This window comes from Nansenia antarctica (genome assembly GCF_963989245.1).
Source record: "Nansenia antarctica genome assembly, chromosome: 16".
In the NCBI taxonomy this organism is placed as follows: Eukaryota; Metazoa; Chordata; class Actinopteri; order Argentiniformes; family Microstomatidae; genus Nansenia; species Nansenia antarctica.
The window spans coordinates 14567346-14591456 of record NC_137686.1 but is presented as its reverse complement, the minus strand read 5'-3'; the positions used below and the strand labels follow the sequence as shown (position 1 = coordinate 14591456).

Here is a 24111-nt window from a genome sequence, read left to right as displayed (position 1 = left end):
TGTGTGTGTGTGTTCTAGGATCACCCTGAACGGGATGAAGGTGTCGCGGCCGGACGTTCGGATCGGACGCTACAGGATGATCAAACACGAGAGAGACAAGCACAATGAACCCAACCCTCAGAGGTGGGCCTCTCCTCCTCCTCTCCTTTTTCTTTCTTTCTCTCTTTCTTTTTCTCTTTCTCTCTTTCTCTCTTTCTTTCTTTCTTTCTTCCTTTCTTTCTTTCTCTCTTTCTCTCTTTCTTTCTTTCTTTCTTTCTCTTTCTTTCTTTCTTTCTCTCTTTCTTTCTTTCTTTCTCTCTTTCTCTCTTTCATTCTTTCTTTCTCTCTTTCTTTCTCTTTCTTTCTCTCTTTCTCTCTTTCTTTCTCTCTTTCTTTCTTTCTCTTTCTTTCCTTCTTTCTTTCTTTCTCTTTCTTTCCTTCTTTCTTTCTTTCTCTTTCTTTCCTTCCTTCTTTCTTTCTCTTTCTTTCTTTCTCTTTCTTTTTCTCTTTCTCTCTTTCTTTCTTTCTCTTTCTCTCTTTCTTTCTTTCTTTCTCTCTTTCTCTTTCTCTCTTTCTTTCTCTTTCTTTTTCTCTTTCTCTCTTTCTTTCTTTCTCTTTCTCTCTTTCTTTCTTTTTTAATTCTTCCTTTCATTATCTCTTTCTTTCTCTTTCTTTCTTTCATTCTCTCTTTCTTTCTCTCTTTCCTTGTGTGACCGCTCCCCCCAAAGGGGACAGTTGTGGGAGGGGTAGGTGATGGAAACCAATCCTCCACTCTAAGCTTTCCCACCCCACAATACTACACACTTTCACACTTTCACACTTGAGTGAAAAAAAATAACAAAGAAAATTAGGGGGGGAGAAAAAAAAAACTCCAAACATCCCGTCGATATCCCGGAACAATACCACTTCATCATAACACCTCTCTCTCCGTAAGCTGCTTAAACATGGATTATCGCTGTTTATTCCCTAAGAGGGTTCCTTCACGCATGGAGAGCTCACCCATCGATGGAGAGAGAGAGAGAGAGAGAGAGAGAGAGAGAGAGAGTAATCGATAGCCGGCAGCGGTGGCTGTGCCGGGTCTCATTGTTGCCAGAAGGCCGCGATGAAAAACCAACGATCACGCCTTGTTATTCAGGCCAATTATGACACGCAGGGTAAATGATAAATGGACTGACTTATATAGCGCCTTTTTCCAAAGCGCTTTTACAACGGCCTCTCATTCACCTATTCACACACACATTCACACACCAATGGCGGCAAGCTACCATGCAAGGCGCCGGCCGGCCTGCTCATTGGGAGCAATTTGGGGTTCAGTGTCTTGCCCGAGGACACCTCGACACGTGGCCAGCCGGGGATCGAACCGCCGACCTTGCGATCGTTAGACGCCGGCTCTCCCTCCTGAGCCACAGCCTCCGGTTTCTACCTCCGCCAGCCGCCTCACCTTAGTCGGGCTCTTTTACCTCCATCGCCAAGGCGAGAGCCACGGGAAAGCCATGGTCATCCTGGGGTCTCGCTGTTCTCTACAGGTTGTTGTTTCTATGGGCTGTTCTCCCACACGCTGGGCACAGACAACACACTCAGGAGGCACACTGGAGTACACTCAATCAGGCAGGGAGGGAGGCAGGGAGGGAGGCAGGGAGGGAGGGAGGGAGGCAGGGAGGGAGACAGGCAGGGAGGGAGGGAGGGAGGGAGGCAGGGAGGGAGGGAGGGAGGGAGGCAGGGAGGGAGGGAGGGAGGGAAGGAAGGAGGGAGGCAGACAGGGAGAGAAGGGGGGTAGATAGGCAGGGAGTGAGGCAGATAGGCAGGCGGGCAGGGAGGGATGGAGGGAGGGAAGGAGGCAGGCAGGCAGGGAGGGAGGGAGGGAGGCAGTCAGACAAACAGGCAGGTATGCAGACAGGCATGCAGGCAGGGAGACAGGGAGGGAGGGAGGGAGGGAGGCAGGCAGGGAGGCAGGCAGGGAGGGAGGCAGGGAGGGAGACAGGCAGGGAGGGAGGCAGAGAGGCAGGGAGGCTGAAACAATCCTAGCAATGAATGCAGCAGCAGCAGCAGCAGCAACAACAGCAGCAACAACACACGCTGGTAGTTCTGCTCCAGAGGCTGATCAGCTCACTGCTAATGGAGATGAGAGAATTAGAGACACTGAGAGAACGTTATCGACTGAGTTGTTGTTTGTTAATGTTGTTGTTGATGTTGTTGTTGTTGTTGTTGTTGTGACTAGGTGTAATGAATCGAAACGGTGTCTGCGGTTGTAAGAGGGCTTTCTATCAGAAGCCAAACCAAGCGTTGCACGGCGACAGTCACTGCCCGTTTGGCCTCGTCCAGGGGGGAGGCTGGTGGAGGTAGAAATCGGAGGATGGGCTCGTTGTTAATGCGACATCAACCTCCACCAGCCTCTCCTGGTATTCAGAGCGGTATTCCGCAATTTTGGATCACGGATAATCGACTCAGCTCAACAAACAAACACAACTAAATTCCACTTTTCCCTATTCTGTGTGTCGTGTCTATTGTATCTGACAGGTGAAAGGAAGGGGACCGATTCTGATCTGCTTATGCTCCCACTTTAAACAGATAACAACTTTAAAGGCCTTCACAAGGCCTTTGTTTAAACCCTCATATGAAGGCTTCGTTGAGCCTTTTGCACGTCGGGATTTCAAGTAAGTCAGTAATAAGCAGTAACTCTGCTCGTCAAACAGCCCCTGCCCGCATCAGTACAGCACCATGGCACGTCTGCCATCTGCCCTGTTTTTAAAGTGACTGCGGTGTCATCTACGCTCATTCAGGCAGGAGTAATCGCTCCCTGAGATGACACCAATTGAGATACATAGACAAAGAAGAGCAGGGTCAGACTAAGGTTTTTTTCTTTTCCTTTTTTTTTTGCCGAGGTGGGGATGAGAATCAATAAATCATCGGCTCGGTTGAGAGGGTCTGTCGTCACGGCGCCCAGTGATAGATGCCTCCACGACGTCTAATCTATCGTTCTACGATGTCTTCTATTGTCTCTCTTTATTCTGGAGGCTCCACTGTCCCTGATTCGATCTGTTCTCTTTTCTTTTCTATTCTCCTCTCTTTCTCTCTCTCTCTCTCGTTCTTCAAGTCTCAGTCCTGCCTGTCTGTGACCTGATAGTTCGATGATAGTGATTTCAGCTTTGTGTAAAATAGAGCTCTCCGTGATGGGTAGCTCTCTTGTGACAGTGGAGCACAGCCTAGTGCCTGTCAGCCCCAAATGTCGCCTTGGGACCAGAACAAAATCCTTTTGGTGTAACAGTGCATGTTCAGGCTTCAGTGTGCGGTAGATCCAGGTTCGAACCCCCCCTTCCCCCCCTACGGTTACGCCACCCGATGCTCTAACATGAGCAGCGATAGAAAGGCGAGCCGTAGCCTGGCTCTGTGCTAATCCGTCGGCCTCCCTCTCACCCTCGGTGTAGGTGACAGACAAGGACCCCCTTTAATTTTGAACCCCCTTAAATAATTCATAAGCGCTCAGGCGGGGGAAAGGAAGCCCTTTATTAGTGAGCAAAACCTCAGCTCTGATTTTTTTTGGAGCCATTGTGAACTGGGTTTAGGGGATTATTTAAACACTGTTTTGATTTTAAAATAGAAGATATCTCCATTTTTATTATGAGGAATAACGGCAAGCGTAGAGCATTGAACCGCGGGGTGATAGCTAATCTCCTGGAGCACCGCTCAACATGGAGACAGTGGACTAGGCTGGCTGACTGGTTTCAACTTGGAGACAGTGGACTAGACTGACTGGTTTCAACATGCAGACGGTGGACTAGGCTGACTGACTGGTTTCAACTTGGAGACAGTGGACTAGGCTGACTGACTGGTTTCAACATGCAGACAGTGGACTGGTTTACTGACTATTTCAACATGCAGACAGTGGACTAGGCTGACTGACTGGTTTCAATATTCAGACAGTGGACTAGGCTGACTGACTGTTTCAACATACACAGTGGACTAGACTTACTCACTGTTTTACTGCTTTAAACGCGGCTTACACGCACACACACACACACAGCATGCCTTGATCCTAGTGGCTAGTCCCTGTATGCTCTGAGTCAGCGGCTTAAGGTCTCTGATGCTGTTCATGATTATCTTCTTCCACACTTTAATCTCTCCAAACACAAGACGACGCAGGCACGGAGAAAACGCCCAAAAGTTTCTAACTGACACTCTTTTAATAGACTCGTTTATACACTGTTGTCCTTGACCCCCCCCCCCTCCCTGTGTCGGCCATTGATAAGACTAGACTATGCCTTTTTATGTCTGTTTCTTGTTTTTGACGTGTTTCATGTGTGTAGAGGGAGGCGGCAAAGGGTGTCTCTACACCTCTCTCTCTCTCTCTTTCCCTCTCTCTCTCTCTCCCCTCTCTCTCTCTCTGTCTCCCCCCCCTCTCTCTATCTCTGCCTCTCTCTATCTATCTCTCTCCCTCTCTCTATCTATCTCTCTCTCCCTCTCTCCCTCTCCCTCTCTCTCTCTCTCTCTCTCCCTATCTCTCTCTCGTCGTTGATACCACTCCCCATTCCGTCCCACGCATGACAATGAGCCCGTCCTCCGATTTCTACCTCCACCAGACTCTAGCCCTGCTAGTCACTTTTTCCCAACAAGGTTGTTTGTTTCTGTTTGAGAGACCGCTGTACCGGTCTTCGGCATGAAAAATCTTCTTATCGTCCCTCCCATAATTATCTCGGAGTTAACTAATTAGTTTACCATGATTATGCTGCTCTTGTTTAAAAGCCAATCTCGTAGTCCACACATTCCTAGACATCCTTCAGAGTGACCTAGAGAGGGAGGGAGTTGGGGGGGGAGGGAGGGGGGGAGAGAGAGGGAGTAGGAGAGGGAGAGAGATTGAGAGCATTGCCCAGTGTTTACCAAGGCGGATGTCGTTATTGTTGTTGTTGTTGTTGATGATAAATGTTTACGGTACCACCTCTACATCTCTGTTACCGTGGCAGCGCGAGGGGGGGGGGGTGGGGGGGGGGGCGGCGGCGGCGGCTTTGTTTGGTCAGCAAGGAGACGGCGTCGGGGACATGGTAACGAGACGTCGGCCCGCATCGCCATCGGAAAGAAAGGGCGCCATTCATCACCATTCCCAAAGATTAGTTAGCGCCGCCTAGCACGCCGCGCCCGGGCCTCATGCATATTAAATTAATGGATATGAGCTCTTCGCGCGCTCGCACACACAGTACCGTCCCCTCTCAACATGCATCCATAAATCATCTTCTCAGGAGTGAGGAAAGGAGGAGGGTTATTGCCTCCGTTGGCTGGCTGGGCTGATGTGATGTTGATACCCAAACATACATTAAGGAGAAGCTCTTTAGTTGTTTTAGTTGGCGGCTCTGCTCTGGAAGATGCCTGACTGGCCTGGCTGTGACTGGGCTCTGTGTGGCGAAGTGGTGGTCGTGAGGGGAGGGGAAGAGAGGAGAGGGGAGGGGAAGGGAAGAGAGGAGTGGAGAGGAGAGGGGAGGGGAGGGGAAGAGAGGAGTGGAGAGGAGAGGAGAGGGGAAGGGAAGATAAGAGAGGAGTGGAGAGGAGAGGGGAGGGGACGGGAAGAGAGGAGTGGAGAGAGGAAGGGAGAGGAGAGAGAGGGGGAAGTGGAGAGGAGAGGAGAGGAGAGGGGAAGAGAGAGGAGCGAGAGGAGTTGAGAGGGGAAGGGAGAGGAGAGAGAGAGAGGGGGGGGAGAGGAGAGGAGTCACTCTGGCCTGGCCTGGGCGATCAGTGAGTGATTGGTTGATGAGGTTCCTCTGGTGGAGCACGGTCTGTCAGGCTATTGGCTTTACTCTGCACCTCTTGATGGATTTATTCATCGATGAATATCTCTGACTCTCTCTCTCTCCCTCTCTCTCTCTCCATCCACGTCTCTCTCTCTCTTTCTCTCTCTCCATCCACTTCTCTCTCTCTCTCTTTCTCTCTTCATCCACTTCTCTCTCTCTCTCTTTCTCTCTTCATCCACTTCTCTCTCTCTCTTTCTCTCTTCATCCACTTCTCTCTCTCTCTGTCTCACCGCTGCCTCTCTCTCTCTTTTTTTCTAACACACTCTATTTCTGTTGCCCGCTTCCTCCATCTCTCCTCTTTCATCTCTCTATCTCTCCCTCTATCTCTCTCCTGCTCTTTTGCTCTCTTTCATCTCTCTAGCTCTCTCCTAGCTTCCCCTCCCTCTCCCCCCCCTCTCCCCCCTCCCTCCCTCCCCCCTCACTGGCAAGTGGTCTCTGCTCAGATTCCTGACCCAATCCTTGGAAAGCTAGAGAGAGAGAGAGAGAGAGAGAGAGAGAGAGAGAGAGAGAGAGAGAGAGGGAGAGAGAGAGAGAGAGAGAGAGAGAGAGAGAGAGAGAGAGAGAGAAAATTCAGCTAGACGCATCTGACAAGGTCCTGCAGGGGTTTCTGGCGGGGGGGGGGGGGGGGGGGCGGGGATGGGGGGGTTTGGTTTATTCCTCGTTCCTGTAGCCTAGAGGTTTTTATATCTGAGCACATAAAAAAAATAACATCTTGTTTGAACCCTCCGCTGCTCTCTGGTGATTGGGCTGCGCTCGACTGGTCCCTTTCTGCACTTTCTATAGCAGCTTTATGTACTCTGCAATCCCTCCCCTCTACTCAAACACTCGGAGTATATTTGAGCGAAAGCGCTGGGGGATTGTAGGTACAACCATGAGACAATGAACGATGGTAGTGGTTGCAGGTGCCGGAATGGTGTCGGTCTGCTGGGTTCCACTACGTGCTCATAGCATCACCTGTTGGCCACTATGGGAATAGCAGGGGAAATTAGTCCAGTTTTGTACTATGTTTAGTCACAGTATGTACTATGTACAGCGCATACAGTAACCTTATAGGTCATGCGTGTAAGAGATGGGGGTAGGGGAGGCCGGTGGAGGTAGACATTGGAGGACGGGGCTCGTTTTCGTGCGCGGAACGGTATCCACCACACGTGTTTGACACTGTGGTGGAATTCTTTACTTTCAGATTAAATTGTCAAAGACTAAAACCCCGAAAAATACTTTGAAATAAAATAACAAAAACTCCAGAGTGGAAGATTGTTCTCAATAAGACTTTATTACAAACAACAAAGCCAGAGGCGGTCCGCGGCGCGTCTGTCCCGGGCCCCCTCAGCGCAGAACACTGCAACTGTTCGAATTCTTTGAATATTCATCCTTCTCAGTGAACATTGCTCATAGGCTGATTATTCATAACTTGATTGGATGTTCGCCACCGATACTTCATGGCTGAGGGATGTCCCAGTAACACTCTGCAACCCCTCTCTGACCTACAGGCTACAGAATGTTCTGGTATCCCCCAGCCCCGTCTCCCATCTCCACACACACAGCTCTTGGTCCTATACCTCTGGGCCTGTAGCTGTTTTAACCTTAACGTACATATTCTCTCTGTTGCTATGACTTTTTTTACTATAACACCGTCTTATCTATCTACTAGAATCGTTGTTCCATTCTGTGCATTACAACGAGCCCCCAACACGTTTGACATGTGACACTTGTCATATTTCCGTCGCTGGCGAGCGTGCTAACCTTTCACCGTCATCCGTTTAATAACGAGCGTCTGTGAGTCACCCCCCCCCCCCCCCCCCCGAATGATATGAATGATAATGAGTGGTGACGTCTAGGGCTGCCACAAACGATTATTTTCATAGTCGACTAGTCACCGATTATTTTAACGGTTAGTCGACTAATCGGATCATAAATTACAGCTTATCGCACAATTACTCAATCGCTCTTATTTAGCTATCATCTTCTAAATCAGCTTCTAAATTTAGCTTGAAGTTGTTAGTTGTTGTTGTAGGCATGTGCTAACTAAAAATAAAGACAATTAAAATGATTGTTCACTCAAAAATAGATATTTTAATGAACTTTGCAGATTTATTTCTGGCATCACTTGCATGTAATGTAATGTAAAGAGTACTAGAGGTGAACACTGCTGAGTAAAATGAGGTAGGCTAGGCACTAGGCAACCAAAAGAATACAAAAACAAAAATAAATACTTGTACAGAGTACAAAAGTTTTGCTTTAGTTCACTCATCTCATATTAGAACGCGCCTTCTTAGCACTGTAACGTTAAGACAACATTTTTAGCTATTTGATAAGTATCGCTTTGATGACAACGTAAAATAATGTAAGAAGGCTTTTAACGTAACGATATCGTTAGCCAATAACAAGCTAACTAGCTTACCGAGACGAGCCATCGTCTTCCTCGTCATCTGCCACAACGTGCTTCCTTTTTAGATGCTCGCGCATCATAGACGTGCTGCCATGTTAAGCGAGTTCAGCTTTGCAAATTTTACATTTTACATTCTTTTTTTCAACGTTGTGGTTGAAATGCTCCCACACTTTAGAGGTACGAGGACAGGAAGACATTTCTCTGTTTGTTTTTCCGGGGAAGTCACGTGTGCCCCGGATGACCGACACTGCGCATGTACATCAAAGACACTGGGAGACGCTAGCCAGTGGCAGCTTCAGGGAAGAAAAACGAATGCTTATCGAATGAAATGAATGGTCTTTATTGTCATTGATATAGTACAGGTACCAAACAACGAAATTTGGGAGGGGGGGCTCCCCTGGTGCTAGGCAAAAAAAAACAAAAAACGATTATTTCAGCTCCAAAAAAACATGCGACTACGGCGATTACCAAATATGTCGGCGACGATTTTGGTAGTCGACGTCGTCGTGACTAGTCGACTAATCGTGGCAGCCTTAGTGACGTCCCTCTCACCCCTCCTCTCTGCCTCCTGCTTCCTCTCTCCAGGTTCAACAAGATCCAGAACACCAAGAACACCATGAAGAGGGACGGCATCAGCACGCTGACGTACCGCGTGGTGGGGGTGAAGCGCTACCCCCTCTACACCAACATCTCCGTGGAGATCGGCAAGCCCCCGCCCCGGCCCTTCAGGGGGTAGAGAGACCCCCCTCCTCCCCCTCCATCCAACCACCAGGCCTGGACTAGGGGCTAGGGGAGGGAGGAAGGGAGGGACCCCCAACCCCCCCCCCACTGCTGCAGCACCCACAGCCCAACAGAGAGCCTCGAACCTGGGACCCTGACTCTTGGGCAAGGGGGGGTGATGGTGGGGGTTGGGGGTTGGGGGGGACTAGCTCTCAGGAATAGACAAGACCTATCAGTCCAGATTAAGATTCAGACCCCCCTCCCCAGGAATGATGACAGCGCTGCTTTTCGGAAAAACACACACACACACACACACACACACAGTAACACACAAGCGACAAAGCTGTGTGTGTGTGTGTGTGTGTGGGGGGGGGGGGGGGGGCGTCTGGTCACATAGAAACGGGGTTCAACAAGAGTCATATCGGATCACTCACACAAGCAGAGGCGTCGGGGGTTTCAGGATCCAGAGTAGCTGAATCAAAACGAACCCAAATCAGATTATATATCACAACATGAATGTGTCCCTGCGTCCACTGCAGGACCCCTCCCCCACCCCCACCCGTTCCCTCAACGTTGACAATAGGTGCCGGAAAAGCAACATTGTGCACCCAAACCAACCAACCCACCAACCCAACTCAACAAGTTTCTCTTTTTGGTCTGTTTTTTTATAAACACAGAGACAGATTGTGATTATCTGCGATAAAACGAGAGGGAGGAGGAGGAGGAGGAGGAGGAGGCACGTTTGAAGCGACCAAAGACATTCTGGTCACGCAGGATATTGCTACCAAGGGGGAATTTGCTCTCGGTCATCCTGTACGGGGTTAGGGAGCTAAATGGAACAGGATATGAACTAGATATCGAGAAATTACATTTTTAAAAAAGGAATGTTTCTGAGGAAACAGCAAGCCTCTGGTGTGTTTCCGCTGGCGTATCAGACAGAGACATCGGACGGTCGGTTGCGCCCCTGGGGCTCACAGGGGAGGTTGAGTACGGAGGGACGTGTTTTGCGATGGGCCGTGTAAACTTTTACGCTTCTACGACAATGGGACGTAACTGTTTCGCAGGAGGATCGTCACTCGTTGCTCAAACATACATAGGTCGTTATGATCCATAATCTTTTTTCCAGAAACGCTATACCCCCTTTTTTTTTTTTTTTCTTGGACGAATGATGACGTCCGAAGGCGTTTTCGTTACCTTGTGGAGGGGACGGTGAATACTGGTATCTCTCCTGAGAGGAGTAGAGACCGGGAACAGTAGATCCTTTTGTAGTGTCCTCATTTCGAAGGCGGAAGTGTGTCGTGTATCGTATGACATACTGTTTCGAGGTCAACACTAGCATAGCACGTCGTATGCATGCATACCCAACACGTAGCTTCATTCTATGTGCTATGCTAGTATGGATTTTTGGACATAGCCAAGAGTATGTGGACACAATTATGGCCTGGGGCTGTTTTTCATGATTTGAGCTCGACCCCTTAGTTTCAGTGAAGGGAAATATTAAAGCTACAGCATACAATGAGATTGTAGAGAATTGTATGCTTCCAACTTTGCGGCAACAGTTTGGGGAAGGCCCTTTCCTGTTTCAGCATGACAATGCCCCCATGCACAAAGCGGGGTGGTACATAATGACATGGTGTGGTGTGGAAGACCGGCTTGCACACAGCCTTGACCTCATCCCCATCAAACACCTTTGGGATGAATTGGAATGCCGACTGTGAGCCAATCTTTCTCACCCAACATCAGTGCCCAACCTCAGTAATGCTCTTGTGGCTGAATGGGAGCCAATCCCTACAACCATGTTCCAAAATCTAGTAGAAAGTCTTCCCAGAAGAGTGGAGGCTGCTATAGCAGCAAGGGTTATTAATGCCCCTGGTTTTGGAATGAGATGTTCAACAAGCACATAGGGGTGTGATGTTCAGGTGTCCACATACTTTTGGTCATGTAGTGTACCGACTGAGGTGATAAGAACAGAGAAATGGCTCAAAAATGTCTTTCCTCACAATTGATCCACCAATATAATAATAAGAATAAGAATAAGAATAAGAATAAGAATAAGAATAAGAATAAAACGTCCCCGTTTTACAAAAAGAGATCTACATTTCACAATGTCCTCCCCTTGTGTATGAGCGCCGGGTAACGTCTGAATATGTATGATTTTGTCTCTCTCTTCTTTCTCTCTCTCTCTCTTTTTCCTTTTTTTTGTACTGCCTAAACACCAAACTGATGCCTTCAGAATTTCTATGAGGGGCCAGATAAGGAATGCTGCGTTCTGGGGATTTTTTTGTATTGACATTCCTGTACCGTGTGAAGTGACGTGGAACTCTCTTTTCTACTATCAGTGGTGTCTCTTGGCCAGGCGTGAAACGGCGTGCGTTACGAGATAGCCCGAGACCGACACTTCCCTTCTGTTGATGTTGGAGAGCCTTTTAAAGATGGAGTGTATTTCCTCTCCTCTCTTCAACACCCATCCACTGCCTTTTCTGTTCTTTTCTTTTCATTCCGTGCCATCCCTCTCTCCATGTGCCCTGTGTTAGCAGTACAATGTTGTTTCTGTGCTCAAGTCAGAGATGTACACAGCTGTGTGTGTCAGAGGAACACTGGTTCCTCTACACTGATATCAGGAGAATCTTAGCAATCCTCTCGCTCTCTCTTCGTCTCTCTCTCTTTCTCTCTCTCTGTCTGTCCGTGTCTCTGTCTATCCGTATCTTTCTCTCTCCCTCGGTCTGTGTCTATCCGTATCTTTCTCTCTCCCTCGGTCTGTGTCTCTTATCGCTGCCTTTCTCTCTCTCTCTCTCTCTCTTCTCTGCCTTTCTCTCTCATTGCTGCCCCCCCTCCCCTCGTAATGGAGTACTGGACTGTACTTCACTATGATACTTTGTGTGTCATTACCTCTGTGAAACGAGTGTGTAATGTCATGTCATAATATGTTTTGTTTTGTCATCTGGTGGCTGCTGGATGCAGGATTTTCGAATTTTCAAATGTTAACTGTCATTCCAACTGTTTCTCCGGGCGTTGTGTGTGTACTCCAGGTGAAGGGGAAAAGACTACAGTGTCAGGGGAGGCTGGTGGAGAGAAATCAGAAAACGGGCCAGCCTCCCCTGAACTGAACTGTGAGTCTAAACTGTGAGCTTCTGTCGTCTTACGACAGGTACCACCGACCCGCTTTCGCCTGAAGTCCAGAGTGGAACAGAGTCGCGCTGTCTGTCGTAAGACCACGGATGAGCTTCAGAAGTTATGAATATGTTTCAGTCATTCACTATACTGTCACCCCCCCCCCCCCCCCACTACCTTAAGCATCGAAGCTATGGAATATAGGTACCCTAATATAGGTATTCTGCAGATTTGCTATGACACATATCAATGAGGGAACCTATATTTTCTTACATTAAGGTACTGTATAGCACAACCTTAAATGGACACCCGGGGAGGCTGGTGGAGGTAGACATCGGAGGACGAGCTCTTTGTGATGCATGGAACGGAATGAGGTTTGATACCGTTCCTCATTCCGTCCCATGCATTACTGCACAACGAGCCCGTCCTCCGATTTCTACCTCCACCAGCCTCCCCTGGTAGAGACACCCGGGCCAGGACTGTCTGTCACAACGAGCCAGCTACAGAACAGTGATTTGGTGAAATTCTAAATCGACACCTCTACACACCGTTAGCCGTGGTTATTTTGGAGTTTTAAGTGTTCAGGAAATGAGGGAAGTTATTAGGCATCTTCTTCTGTTCCCCTGACCAGGTTGTTGACGTAGACATGGGTCACGGCAAAGATGAAAGGTTGTGTTCTCCTTGCATACTTGCGTGCTATCCTGTGTCCAGCCTTTGAAGTCTTTGAAGTGCTATCCTGCTTTCTTTTTTCTGTATCACATTGCCAGATTATCAGATAGTCTCTTTATTTACCCATCCTCGTGTTGCCAGGTACTTTGCACAGTTTCCCTCCCTCTAGGATCCATCCGCATACCCATTGAGCAACCGCAAGCCCCTCCCTTTACGGTCTGAAATGTCATTTGAAGGAAGAGCAGAGAAGAGGGGGCAACTGGCAACTGAGGAACATGGTGACGGGACGAAGGCAATGGAGACGAGCATCTATTCTACCGACAACTTCAGGCCTTCAAGCCTGCGTGCGTTTTTAAAGATTTACTGTATCTATCTAGGTTCTTTTGTACATTGAATGTTGAAAATGTTATATCTTATATAGAATGCATAATGTCATATCAAACCTACTTTTTCTATACAATCAATAAATCGGAGGGTTAAAGGAGTGTTACGGCGTGCGTGTGTGTGTGTGGGGGGGGGAGGGAGGGAGGAGTACATGCATATATATGTGTGTGATGATGGGTGTTTCCTTTGTCAGATGAGAAGATTGGGTTCACTTGAGTCCCTAGTGAGGACGGCTGGTAACGGTGTTCCTGTCCATCGTTTCCTGTTGCCATGGCGTTCAAGGAACTCATTTAAAGCCTTGTTATTGGTTCAGCCTGTGGGTACACACGAGGAGGAGCTGAACGATGTGATAGCCCCTGTTGGAAGTGCATACTTCGTCCGTCCCTTTCTTCCTTTCTCCCTTCCTTCCTCTCTTCCTTCCTCCATATATTCCTCTTTTTTCCTTCCTCCCTTCCTTCCCTCCTCTCTTCGATCCATCCTTCCATTATTCCACTGTTCAATCCTTCCTCCCTTCCTTCCTCTCTTCGATCCTTCCTACCTTTCTTCCATCCTCCTGCCATCTCTTGAAGTAATAACTGATTTACAGTTACAGTACACTGATTTGGATAGGTCAAAAGCAAGCAACCTTTCCACTGCAGTACTTTCACCAATCAGTTCTTAAGTTGAATGTGTTCTGAGAGCATTGAAACAGCCACAGAAATAAGAAATAATAAAAGAATACAAAAAATACACAATTTCACAAATGAGTGAATGTAATGGTTGAGGCCCTGCTGTTCCTTGGGCTTATGTCTAAATGTCAGGGAGGTTAAAGAATGGCGTTATATTCCCACAGATGAAATTGAAAGCGCAACTGATTTATTATTAGACTGAACTTGGCTTTGAGAGGCTGTCTCCGGAAAGAGGGTATGACCCCTCGTTTCTAACGGAGAGGGAACGTCTGAATAAGCCAAATTGTTCTGTAGAGAAAGATCTTGAACTTTTTAGACTTGAGGAACATTTAAAAGCAGAAGGAAAGGGTTATTCCACAGTTTGTTTGTATGTCATTGCTCGTTGCCACTGTCTCCGAGGCTAAACCGCACCAGAACAGGAAACAAAATTGATATTGTTGAGGGGCCAGCGCTGTCCCCAAACTGTCAACACCAAAGATTTTGGGGGAAATTGCCAATATCCCCATGGCGACAAGAGACCCACAGTAATGAATAAACATTCTGAAACACGACACATCAATTACACACACACACACAAACAGAAACACACACACACACACATCGACATTGTATGGATGCATTAGACAGTGTACAGTTAGTGGACTTACAAAGTATTTTATTTTTTCAGGTGTATATTGGGGATTGGATCAACAATGGAGAATACCAAAGGCATGGGTAAAAGACAAACCACGTACAACATCTCCCAACTACGTCACCGAGAGATACGTCAGTACATTAACAGAGTCCAATCAACCAACTGCTGCGGGGGAGGCTGGTGGAGGTAGAAATCGGAGGACAGGCTCATTGTAATACATGGAATGGCGATAGGAATGGTATCAAACCCGTGCGCGCGCGTGTGTGATACCAGGATGGGCTCACATAATAATGTTAGCTATCTGACCCAGTGACTTACCACTGACAGATAGTGACAGCTGACAGCTAGAGGGGGAGTGGTTGGGGGTGGGGTTAACCAGACATTGTTACCGCCCATTACCTGGCTGTGAAGGTGAGGAAAAAACAACATCTTTGAAAGGGATTTTCTCTGCTTAGTGATTTGAGGTGTAGCAACTTTCAAATACTCATGTCGTCTTCAATTTGTTTCCAATTTCAATGTATGATGCATCATTTGAAAGCTTACAATCTGTAGTTTAAGCACATGTAAAAAAAAAGAAAAATGATTTCGCCTACAGGTAGCACTTTTCATTGGGAGGTGTCACATATGTGATACCGATCCTCATTCTGTTCTGTGTATTACAATGAGCCCGTCCTCCGATTTCTACCTCCGCCAGCCTCCCCTGAGCTTCTGTGTGAGACACAGGTGTGATGATAATGAATTGGTTGCTGGACGTGACATGGTCTGGGGTTTGAGATACACTGGGTACATTCCATCCATGCCAGCACGGACACATATGCAGCTAGTTACATACAAACGCGCACACACACACATACACACACACACACACACACACACACACACACACACACACACACAATCTCTCTCTACACTCGTTTTTTGGTTATCATGCAGTGCAGGGGAGGCTGGTGGAGGTAGAAATCGGAGGACAGGCTTGTTGTAATGGATGGGATGAGGAATGGGCTCTTGGTCATGCAAACACACGTGTTTGATACCATTCCCGATGCCATTCCATGCATTACAGTGAGCCCGTCCTCCGATTTCTACCTCCACCAGCCTCCCCCGATGCAGTGGTCCCTCATGGGTATGATGGCTGACGGTAGCAGACATTAGCTTTTATATCCATACCTAAGCTACATTCGGACAGTCTATCATTATCTCGTGCCTTACAACTGTAATGTCAAATTGTCTACTGTATAAGCTTTCAAAGTTAACATAATTAGAACATGCTTCTTACTCTAGCATTCACCTACGTTACCTCACGATTCATGCGTACATTTCATGAATGCATTTATGTTAAGTTCAGATATGATGCTGAACTGTTAGCTACGGGACCTCCATTGAAATTCGAACCATTATAGTTGGTCAAATATCCTCAGACAGCACTTTTGGATCAGGGGAGGCTAGTGGAGGTAGAAATCGGAGGACGGGCTCATTGTAATGCATAGAACGAAGTGAGTATCTAACACATCCCATGCATTACAAAGAGCCCGTCCTCCAATTTTTACCTCCGCCAGCCTCCCCTGTTTAGGATGATTGTTATAATCTAGTACACTACATCGGAAGGGTTCTTAGTAGTGTAGACTAAGCTACTTCACCTGCTGAGCTGTCTAATACAAACGCAAGCAGAGGTCTTAAACTCAAAGTCTGGTCAGGGAAACTATTGGGTCACACTACCTCCTCCTTTCAACTTCCTCATACATAAGAAAAACAGGTTTTAGGCAATCCATTTTGAAATGAATGTACACATGATAATCGGACTGACAACAATTGAAAACGTGTGTAGTCATTGATGATAATATCAACAACAACAACAACGTCTACCTTTATGTGAGAGGGTTTAGAGAACAGCCTAGTGGCTGTAGTTGAGTACTGCATGCTGGATATCACTGCTGCTAAGATGTTTGTGCTACAAGCTACATGATACATGTTAGATGCCAGTGCCTCTCCTGCAGTCCAGATCTGAGCCAAAACTGAATTGATGTTTATCCTTGTCAAATCCTCGAAGGTGCACTTGATGAAGCTTGCCCGGTCTGTCATTAACCTTGACTGCTCTATTTCTGAGACTATTCCATCGGTGGGGGGGGGGGGCAAGCTAAATCAAGGACACCACACAAAGTAGTGTATCTGTTTCTGAAGTATCTGAAAATAAAACGTGGACATTATTTAGACTCATGCCATCTGCTCTGGTCCCGGTGATGACCCCTAGATGACCTCTGGTCCTGTTGGGTCAGTTCTGCTGCGGGCTCGGGCTGGGCTTGGGCTCGGGGGTACAGTTGCGTACGCGGGCGCAGGTGGCCAGGCGGTTCCCCTCCCAGTAGCCCGCGTCCTGGCCGCTATGGCAACGGCACTTGGTGCAGGAGTCCACCCACACGGGCTCGCCCCCGGGGATCACCTGACTCCGAGTCGCGTCCACGTAGCAGTTTGGGCCTGAGAGGCAGACATACACACACACACACAAAGGGGACATTATGATCAGTGGTTGCACAGATACTAACAGCTGTGATGTTTTAAATCGAAAGGTTTCTGTATCTAGCTTAGAGCTATTGTAATTGAAAATGATATTTTTTCGATTACATGGTTCACCTACAATGAAACAATGGGTCCAGCTTCAGTGGACTATTTTACAACTCAATAAACTTCCTTTTAAAACCTGTCTCGCTGCGTCAAGAGTGGGACGATCCATCATTGCTAATGGTGCATGATGTGGATTATTGCTCATGCTGATACAGCCATATTTCTCCCTCCCATTTGTTTGGCTAAATGATTACCTTCATATATTGTCGCTGGCTGAGCTGTCAGCGCTAATGTAACAAGGCGAACGGCATGGGGCTGATTATGAAGGAGTGTTTCTACTCAGGAAAAAACAACAATGTGAGGAGGGGTGAGCAGTGCCTTGTCCTCCTGCAGCTGCCCAGCTCACCTGTTGTTAGTGTTTACGCAGTGTGCGTAGAGACTATAGGAGGGGAAGTGGTATCTGCGTGTGAAGATGTACTCCCTCCATTGTTTACATTTTGTCGGCAGCCCACTCGTATAAAAAAAAAAAAATGTATGAAAGAGCTGTGGTTTCAAGTGTGGGTCAGGGTCAGGGATTGGACTGATCCCACCTGCAAGCTGAACGAATGCACCCGTGAATGACGTTTTCCATTGTGAACTAAAGTGTTGCTGAGACACGTGGAAATGCACTTTGAGTAAAGTTGGATTTGATTCGACTATGGGTCAGGAGGTAGACTGTACCCCTCCCTGCACTCTGAACGAATACACCGTGAATTACAGTGTGTTTTTTCCATCGCGAACTGAAGTGTGCTGAGGTGTGAAATGCCCTTTGAATAAAGTTGGGTCAGGAAGTAGACTTACCCTCCTTGCACCTCGGGCAGCACTTGCCCTTCTCGTAGAGGGGGTCCACGCAGGGCGGGGGGGCGCAGTCCGCCACCAGACAGCGGGCAATGCCATCGTTGTCACAGGTACACTGCTCGCACTCAGACGGCTGCCAACCACACACGCACGCACACACACACACACACACACACACACACACACACACACACACATAAACAGACACATGCACGCACACACACACACATACACACACACACACATAAACAGACACACACACACACAGAGTGAGTCACACAATAGTCTCTACAGTGCTGGCTCAGACGTTCTTTTTCACATCGTCCTTCACTGTAGGTGCTATTGTCAACACAGTAGGTACTGTAGTGGACCTATTTATTAAGGACGTCCTCCTGAAGTCTCCTTAAAGACGTCTCTGAAAGAAGAGAGAGGTCCAACGTGTGAGATGTTAGAACATAATATGTCCTCCAGTCCCCTGCCAGGATAGTGAAGGCATCATCAGCCATCATCTCCACATGTGGTAGAGAGACAGAGGGAGGGAGGGGAGGGAGGGAGGGAGGGAGGGAGGGAGGCAGAAGTCTGGTTAACTGGAGTGGAAGGAGGCAGCAGTATAAGCTGAGGGCTAAGCGTCTGCTCCCCCCCCCCCCCCCCCCCTCTGGCCCATCTGCATCAGAAGCCTGTGATTATCCCCCCGAGCTCTGGCCATTAACCATAATAACCTAATCAGGAAGACAATGAAGCACACTCGAATATCGCTCTGCCTCGCCCTCCGGGTGTCTGTCAGGGTCATTTTGTATTCTCATTCATCCACAAGAGGGTGAGAGAGGGTATTGACTAATATTGTGGTGAATAATAATGGTGTGTGGACATACAATGGGTTTGTGTCTCTAATCAGAAGAGAAGCGAAGGAAACCGGTTAGAGTGCATTGTTTGTAATAGAATAGAATAGATTAGACTAGAATTAGAATAGAATAGATTACACTAGACTAGACTAGACTGGACTGGAATAGATTAGACTAGACTGGACTCGATGTTGTTGGATTGGATTGGAATGAAATGGAATTGTGTCTGTGATTATGCTATTTTCTCAACCAGTGCAGTCCTTGTCACTAACTGTTGTTCTCTATCTGAATGCTTGTCTCAGTGGGAAATGGTTGGTTGGTTTCAATAATTATCACTGTAGGCTAGATGCTACTTGGGAGTCGGAGAGCACCAGCAGCAATACTTGTAGTACATGCAGGAGGCCTAACACTGTAGCAGAAGTCACATTTCCAAAACGAACCACAGTGTGGCGCCATTTACACATTTTGAAACATCCCTGGCAACGCGCGCCTTCGTGCCAAAAAAATCGCCCACAAGATGTTTCGATGCTTTTTAGCAACCGCTGATAACAGGCTTTCACGTCTTCTGTCAGTTACCTTGTATTGGTCATGAGACACATTGCTGCCACTTTTCTGAGCGAAAATGAAAAGTAAAATAGCCTAAATAGGCAACTTTTTTTTTAAACCATTTCCAAAGGTTGGAGATGCGTTATTACGCACAGGATCACAGACCACCGATGTCAGAGGACGACGGTATAACATCACCGACCACATCATCATATAAACTCGAATTAGATGTACGTTTTTAAAAGTAAATGTATAGGGTCTATTTGAGAGGACATTACACAGCATTATGCAAACATTCATCTTATGCCATGCCATGTAGCCTAACAGAGTAAGATCTATTTACCTGGAAGTTTTGCCCCAGTTCGTACACCTCTCCCCGGTACTCGCAGCCGATCTTCTCGCACCGGGGGCAGCAGTCGGTGGGGTAGTGGCTGACATGGATGCATGCGGCGGGCAGAGAGGTGCACTCCGTCCGGGCACAGGCCGAGCCCTCCGGGGTGCATTCACACTGCGTGCAGTGGTCCGAGTCCAGAAAGTACCATTCCCCCACGTAGTAGACGCTGCCGTTCGCGTCACAGGTGTTCTCCTGTCCCGCCACCGAGAACGCCAGACCGGTGGACCGGAGACAGGACAGAAGCGCCACCACGGAGCGTAACATCCTCACCGATCGGTAGGGCGCATTGGAAAGCATTTTCATGACAAAAAGTATCCAAAACTACCACAAAGATTGAGTACGTTCCACTTCCAATGTTCAATATAACACGTTTTTTTTTTTTTACACGTTTCACTTTAGGCTAATGTTTATGATTGTAGACAAGTTTCTTCCACATTGTTCCAGAATGTAAAGTCCTCATAACATTTCCCCCAAACCAATAGTCTTCAGCAGTAGGGACAGAGAGGCGATGTTCTCGGCTGCGTTCGGGGGCTTCGCATCTGGGACAGAAAGTTGCAGAGAGGGAAAGTTATTACGCCTCGATGGGGGTTCTGTTTCCATTTACACGTGACTATAGTCTAACCAGTGCTCAAACTGAGGTCCGTCCCTCCGTCAATATCTGTGCGCAATAGCTTTCACATTATGAATGAATTAATGAATGAATGGTCTTTATTGTCATTAATATAGTACAGGTACCATACAACGAAATAAGTCTTATAAAATTATGGGGGAAAGCATATAGGCTATTCCTTGACAAATTATTGTTCTGGCAATTTACAATGTGTTGTGGATCTACTCATCGTTGTGACATTATAGATGGTGATTAATGTGAAGAAAATTACAGATTTTTAATTTAAAAAACACTTTTTTTTTTTGCAACTGGAAAGAATTGTTTTCGGTATGATATATGATAATGTCCTAATTTCCTAAATATTGAAACGGGCCAAAATATGTTTATTTAATTTCATTTTTAAACTCTTTTAAATTACAGCTGTTAGAAATAGATTATTCTAGCGAATGGGGTGGATCTCGCGATGTTTCCCCCCCTTGACGACAAGAATGTTTACACTGGATACAGGAAGCAACACGGTAAGTTTACCCTCCGTAGCTTATAGCATTGCACAAAACAGAGGGTTTCTGTTAATCATTTACCGTAACATATTTACCTTTCAACGCAAATATATGGGCTCTTCTATTAGCCTATAAATTCTCTTCCTGGGCTGATTTTATAGGGATATAAACCGTTAAACCATAACATCTGACCAGCAGCTTGCCAGCTGGCGAGGATCAATGCATGAGACGCGTGTCGCCGGTGGGGACACGCATGAAAACGATATACTCGAGGTTTACTACAGAAAGCACATACTATCTGCAGCAGACAGCAGATTTATGATCATGAAGTAGAATATTTATTAGACCAGACTTATTCCATTGAGTCACCCACCCTGACCACGTGTTGTTCTTTATTGACGCCCAACACAGTGCCTCCCTCATGGACACGCAGGGATGTCCACGGTCGCTGTGGGCTCTGATCGTGGAGCATGTTTCCCGGTCTGAGCTGCAGGAGGTCCGGGGAGTGCTTGGAGAAGCCCTGGTTGACATGTACACAGAGATGTACTCCGAGGTAAGGCGGGGTCATCATTATTGTCATTAAGTTCATAAAGTACTGAAAAATGAATGCAAAATGTATGCACTCACTGCCAAAGGCCTAGTAACAAATGAAACACTGTTTGTATTTATTTAACCGTTATTCATCCAGGTTTGTCATCAGGTATTTGATTGTTCAAGGCAGATCTGATCCAGCGCGTTTTGCTTCAGATCTTTGCATGTACAGACCAACCATACTTGCTGTAGCCCTACCTCCTTGGGCCTATCTCCATGGGTCTGTTAGTCAAAACATTGGGCTGCGTTCCCTGGTTCTCATACACGGGAATGTGGGTAGCCTGGCCTGATGCCATGTAGGAGGTGTGAAGCCCACATCAGTGTTTACTTTAGAATGGCTGAACACTTGGCCAACAAACCGCAGATGGAAAACACATCCAGAACCCTCCGGAACGCTCTCTCTACACTTAAGAAATGCTATTCCATCACATCATGATCGTTTGGGACCAGGCTTTAGACATTTCACAACACTCTCAACGATACAGAGTAATGTAAACAAAGACTAGGCCAAGAACAAGTCCCTACATATACCTCCACTTCTGATATTTAGAGCTATACCCCGCCTGCTGTGTTATTGTTATAGTTATGATGAAATTAAGAAGCCTATCATTTCCCCTCTATAAAAATACCACAGGATAGATAATGTCACGAGTTTCTTCACGTTTTACATTTTGTCATAAGTAGACGTGTAACGCACTAAGAAGCTCTTACAGTACATTAGGCCCAAATACTACAGTGGAAAGAGTTAGCGTATACGGAACTCGTGAATAACAGGCTATAGGTGAGGCTACAGATTAAGCCTACCCTACCGGACATTACATTGTGAACATGCTGTAGTCACAGATCATGAGATGTGTGTTACGTAAGTGAGGCTACATTATGCATACAGGCAGAGCTATTCAAGACTTGATCCTAGGATTGTTCCAGAACAGCAACCCACTCTCACTTTGTAACTTCTCTCTGTACTTTTTCTGTCTTTATCTGTTTGTGTGTTTCTCTCTCTCCCTCTCTGCTTCTCTCTCTCTCTCTCTGTTTCGCTCTCTCTCCCTCCCTCTCTCTTATTCTCTATCTCTCTCTATCTCTGTCTCTGTCTCTCTCTCTCTCTCCCTCCCTCTCTCTGTCTCTTATTCTCTCTCTCTCTGTCTCTGATTCTCTTTCTCCAACGGTCCCTGAAGGTATTCTTTGTTCAGTTTATTATTCAGTTAAATACCCACGCTGTCTGAAGATGTTATCAGGACACAGTCTTGTTGGCCCAGATCTGGTTATTGTCATACCAAGATACAGCATATGTGTTTAACTTCATTTGGAACACGAGTGAAATGAAATGGCTATTGTTGTGTTTATATTCAAAGAGGAAAAACGACCACGAACATGTAGCCTTTTAGCCTAAAATACATAGCCTAAAATAATAATAATCTGAAATGAGAAATTCAGCTTCACGAAAAACCACTCAGTATGACACTGCCACACGAGTCGATGAAGAAGGAGAAGAAGGAGGAGAAGGAGAAGGAGAAGAAGAGGAAGAAGAAGAAGAAGAAAACACACATGCCTGTCATTAGTTTAACAAGCCAGGGGGCGGTTTGGGGGTTAATCCTGCTATTATGAACAAATAGCCTAGAATATCGCCTGGCTTAAAGTGTCACACTGACATTTCTCTTGGCCTATATGCGCCGACTGATTAAAAGCTCTTTAGTTTACACATCCCAGAAGGACTTAGGGTTAGGAAAGTAACTAAGGCTAATAAGGCCTGCTGTAGAACAAAGCACAGAGCCCTATTCACGTCCACTCAGCCGGGGCCTTGACGTTTCGCTTTGGTAATTTAATTTAGCCTAGCGTTAGCCTCGGGATCTCTGCCCTATAATGAATACCTTCCCTCAGCGCTAGCTAGATGAGAGGTAATCGTAGCACGACCCAGACTGCCCCTCTCTCCCTCTCTCACCATCAAGGGTCACCATTGTCTGACTCTCTCTCTGCAGTCGAGAGAGAAAATACCCAGCTCCTTTCATGTCCAGCCCAGGAAATGAGATGAGGCCATACAGCGTTTTCTTGGCTCTCTGACAGAAGTTATCATATGTTTTTCTTCACGTAGCGACTGTGTGTCACCCACTGGGTATGCACAGCGCGTTACAGTAGGATCAGACACAGTACGCTTAATGTTTAGTTTATGGACTTAAAAAAAAAGAACAAAATAAATATGTCAAAATAAATATGTCGGGAAGATATTTCAATAACAGTATTTTTTAGGCACGACTCAACCTCTTCAAGCATCGTGTTTTTGTTTGTTTATTCAAGAACTTGCAACCGACTATGAGTAAACAAACAACTGTAATTACCGCCAAAGTAGTCCTTCCCCCTGTGTCGTCTGATTGGTCTCTCACCAGAGATTTATAGAGCAATGAACAGTTTTTTACTACGGCAAGCCGGGAGGCTCACATCGTAAACACCTGGGTGGGTAACACTGCTACCGACACCACTGAACGGCTGTCGACTAGAGCTTAGTGTAAAGTCTGCAGCTGCTGCCCTGGGTTCAGCTAGGTAGCGCTGCCTTGACAGAGGTGTGTCTGTCTGGGTGTGTGTGTGTGTGTGTGTGTGTGTGTGTGTGTGTGTTTGCGTGTGCAGGGTGTGTATGTGTGTGCTTCTGTGCGTGTGTGTGTGTGTGTGTTCGTGTGTGCAGGGTGTGTATGTGTGTGCTCCTGTGCGTGCGTGTGCGTGTGTGTGTGTGTGTGTGTGTGTGTGTGTGCGTGTGTTTAAAGGGCACAGCCAGATCAAAATACACTGGGACCAGGTTTAATGCAGTCCTCCGAGGCCTTTGAAGTGGGCCTTTCAGTGGGAGTGAATATGAGGCACCAGGTGTAGAAAACCTTAACTGAGTCCAGACTTTACACTTTACCAGCGCTGTGGCCG

The 24111-nt window shown here is 46.9% G+C and overlaps 2 protein-coding genes across 2 annotated transcripts in view; one reads left to right on the top strand and one right to left on the bottom strand.

Annotated features, from left to right (window-relative positions):
* Nucleotides 1-8881, top strand: part of b4galt2 (UDP-Gal:betaGlcNAc beta 1,4- galactosyltransferase, polypeptide 2) — a gene marked incomplete at both ends in the record, with an annotated part of 122828 nt that extends 113947 nt beyond the window's left edge. The window contains 2 exons of the mRNA XM_080546729.1: nucleotides 19-123; nucleotides 8731-8881. Coding sequence (XP_080402855.1) covers nucleotides 19-123; nucleotides 8731-8881 — 256 coding nt within the window. The remainder of the gene's footprint in view (nucleotides 1-18; nucleotides 124-8730) is intronic.
* A 7719-nt stretch (nucleotides 8882-16600) lies between these two features.
* LOC308171989 (von Willebrand factor C domain-containing protein 2-like) lies at nucleotides 16601-19770 on the bottom strand (the record flags this gene model as incomplete). Its single annotated transcript, XM_080546899.1, has 3 exons — nucleotides 16601-16800; nucleotides 17728-17857; nucleotides 19456-19770. The coding sequence occupies 3 exons, from the start codon at nucleotides 19768-19770 to the stop codon at nucleotides 16601-16603; spliced, it is 645 nt and encodes a 214-aa protein (XP_080403025.1).
* Nucleotides 19771-24111: the final 4341 nt, after the last annotated feature.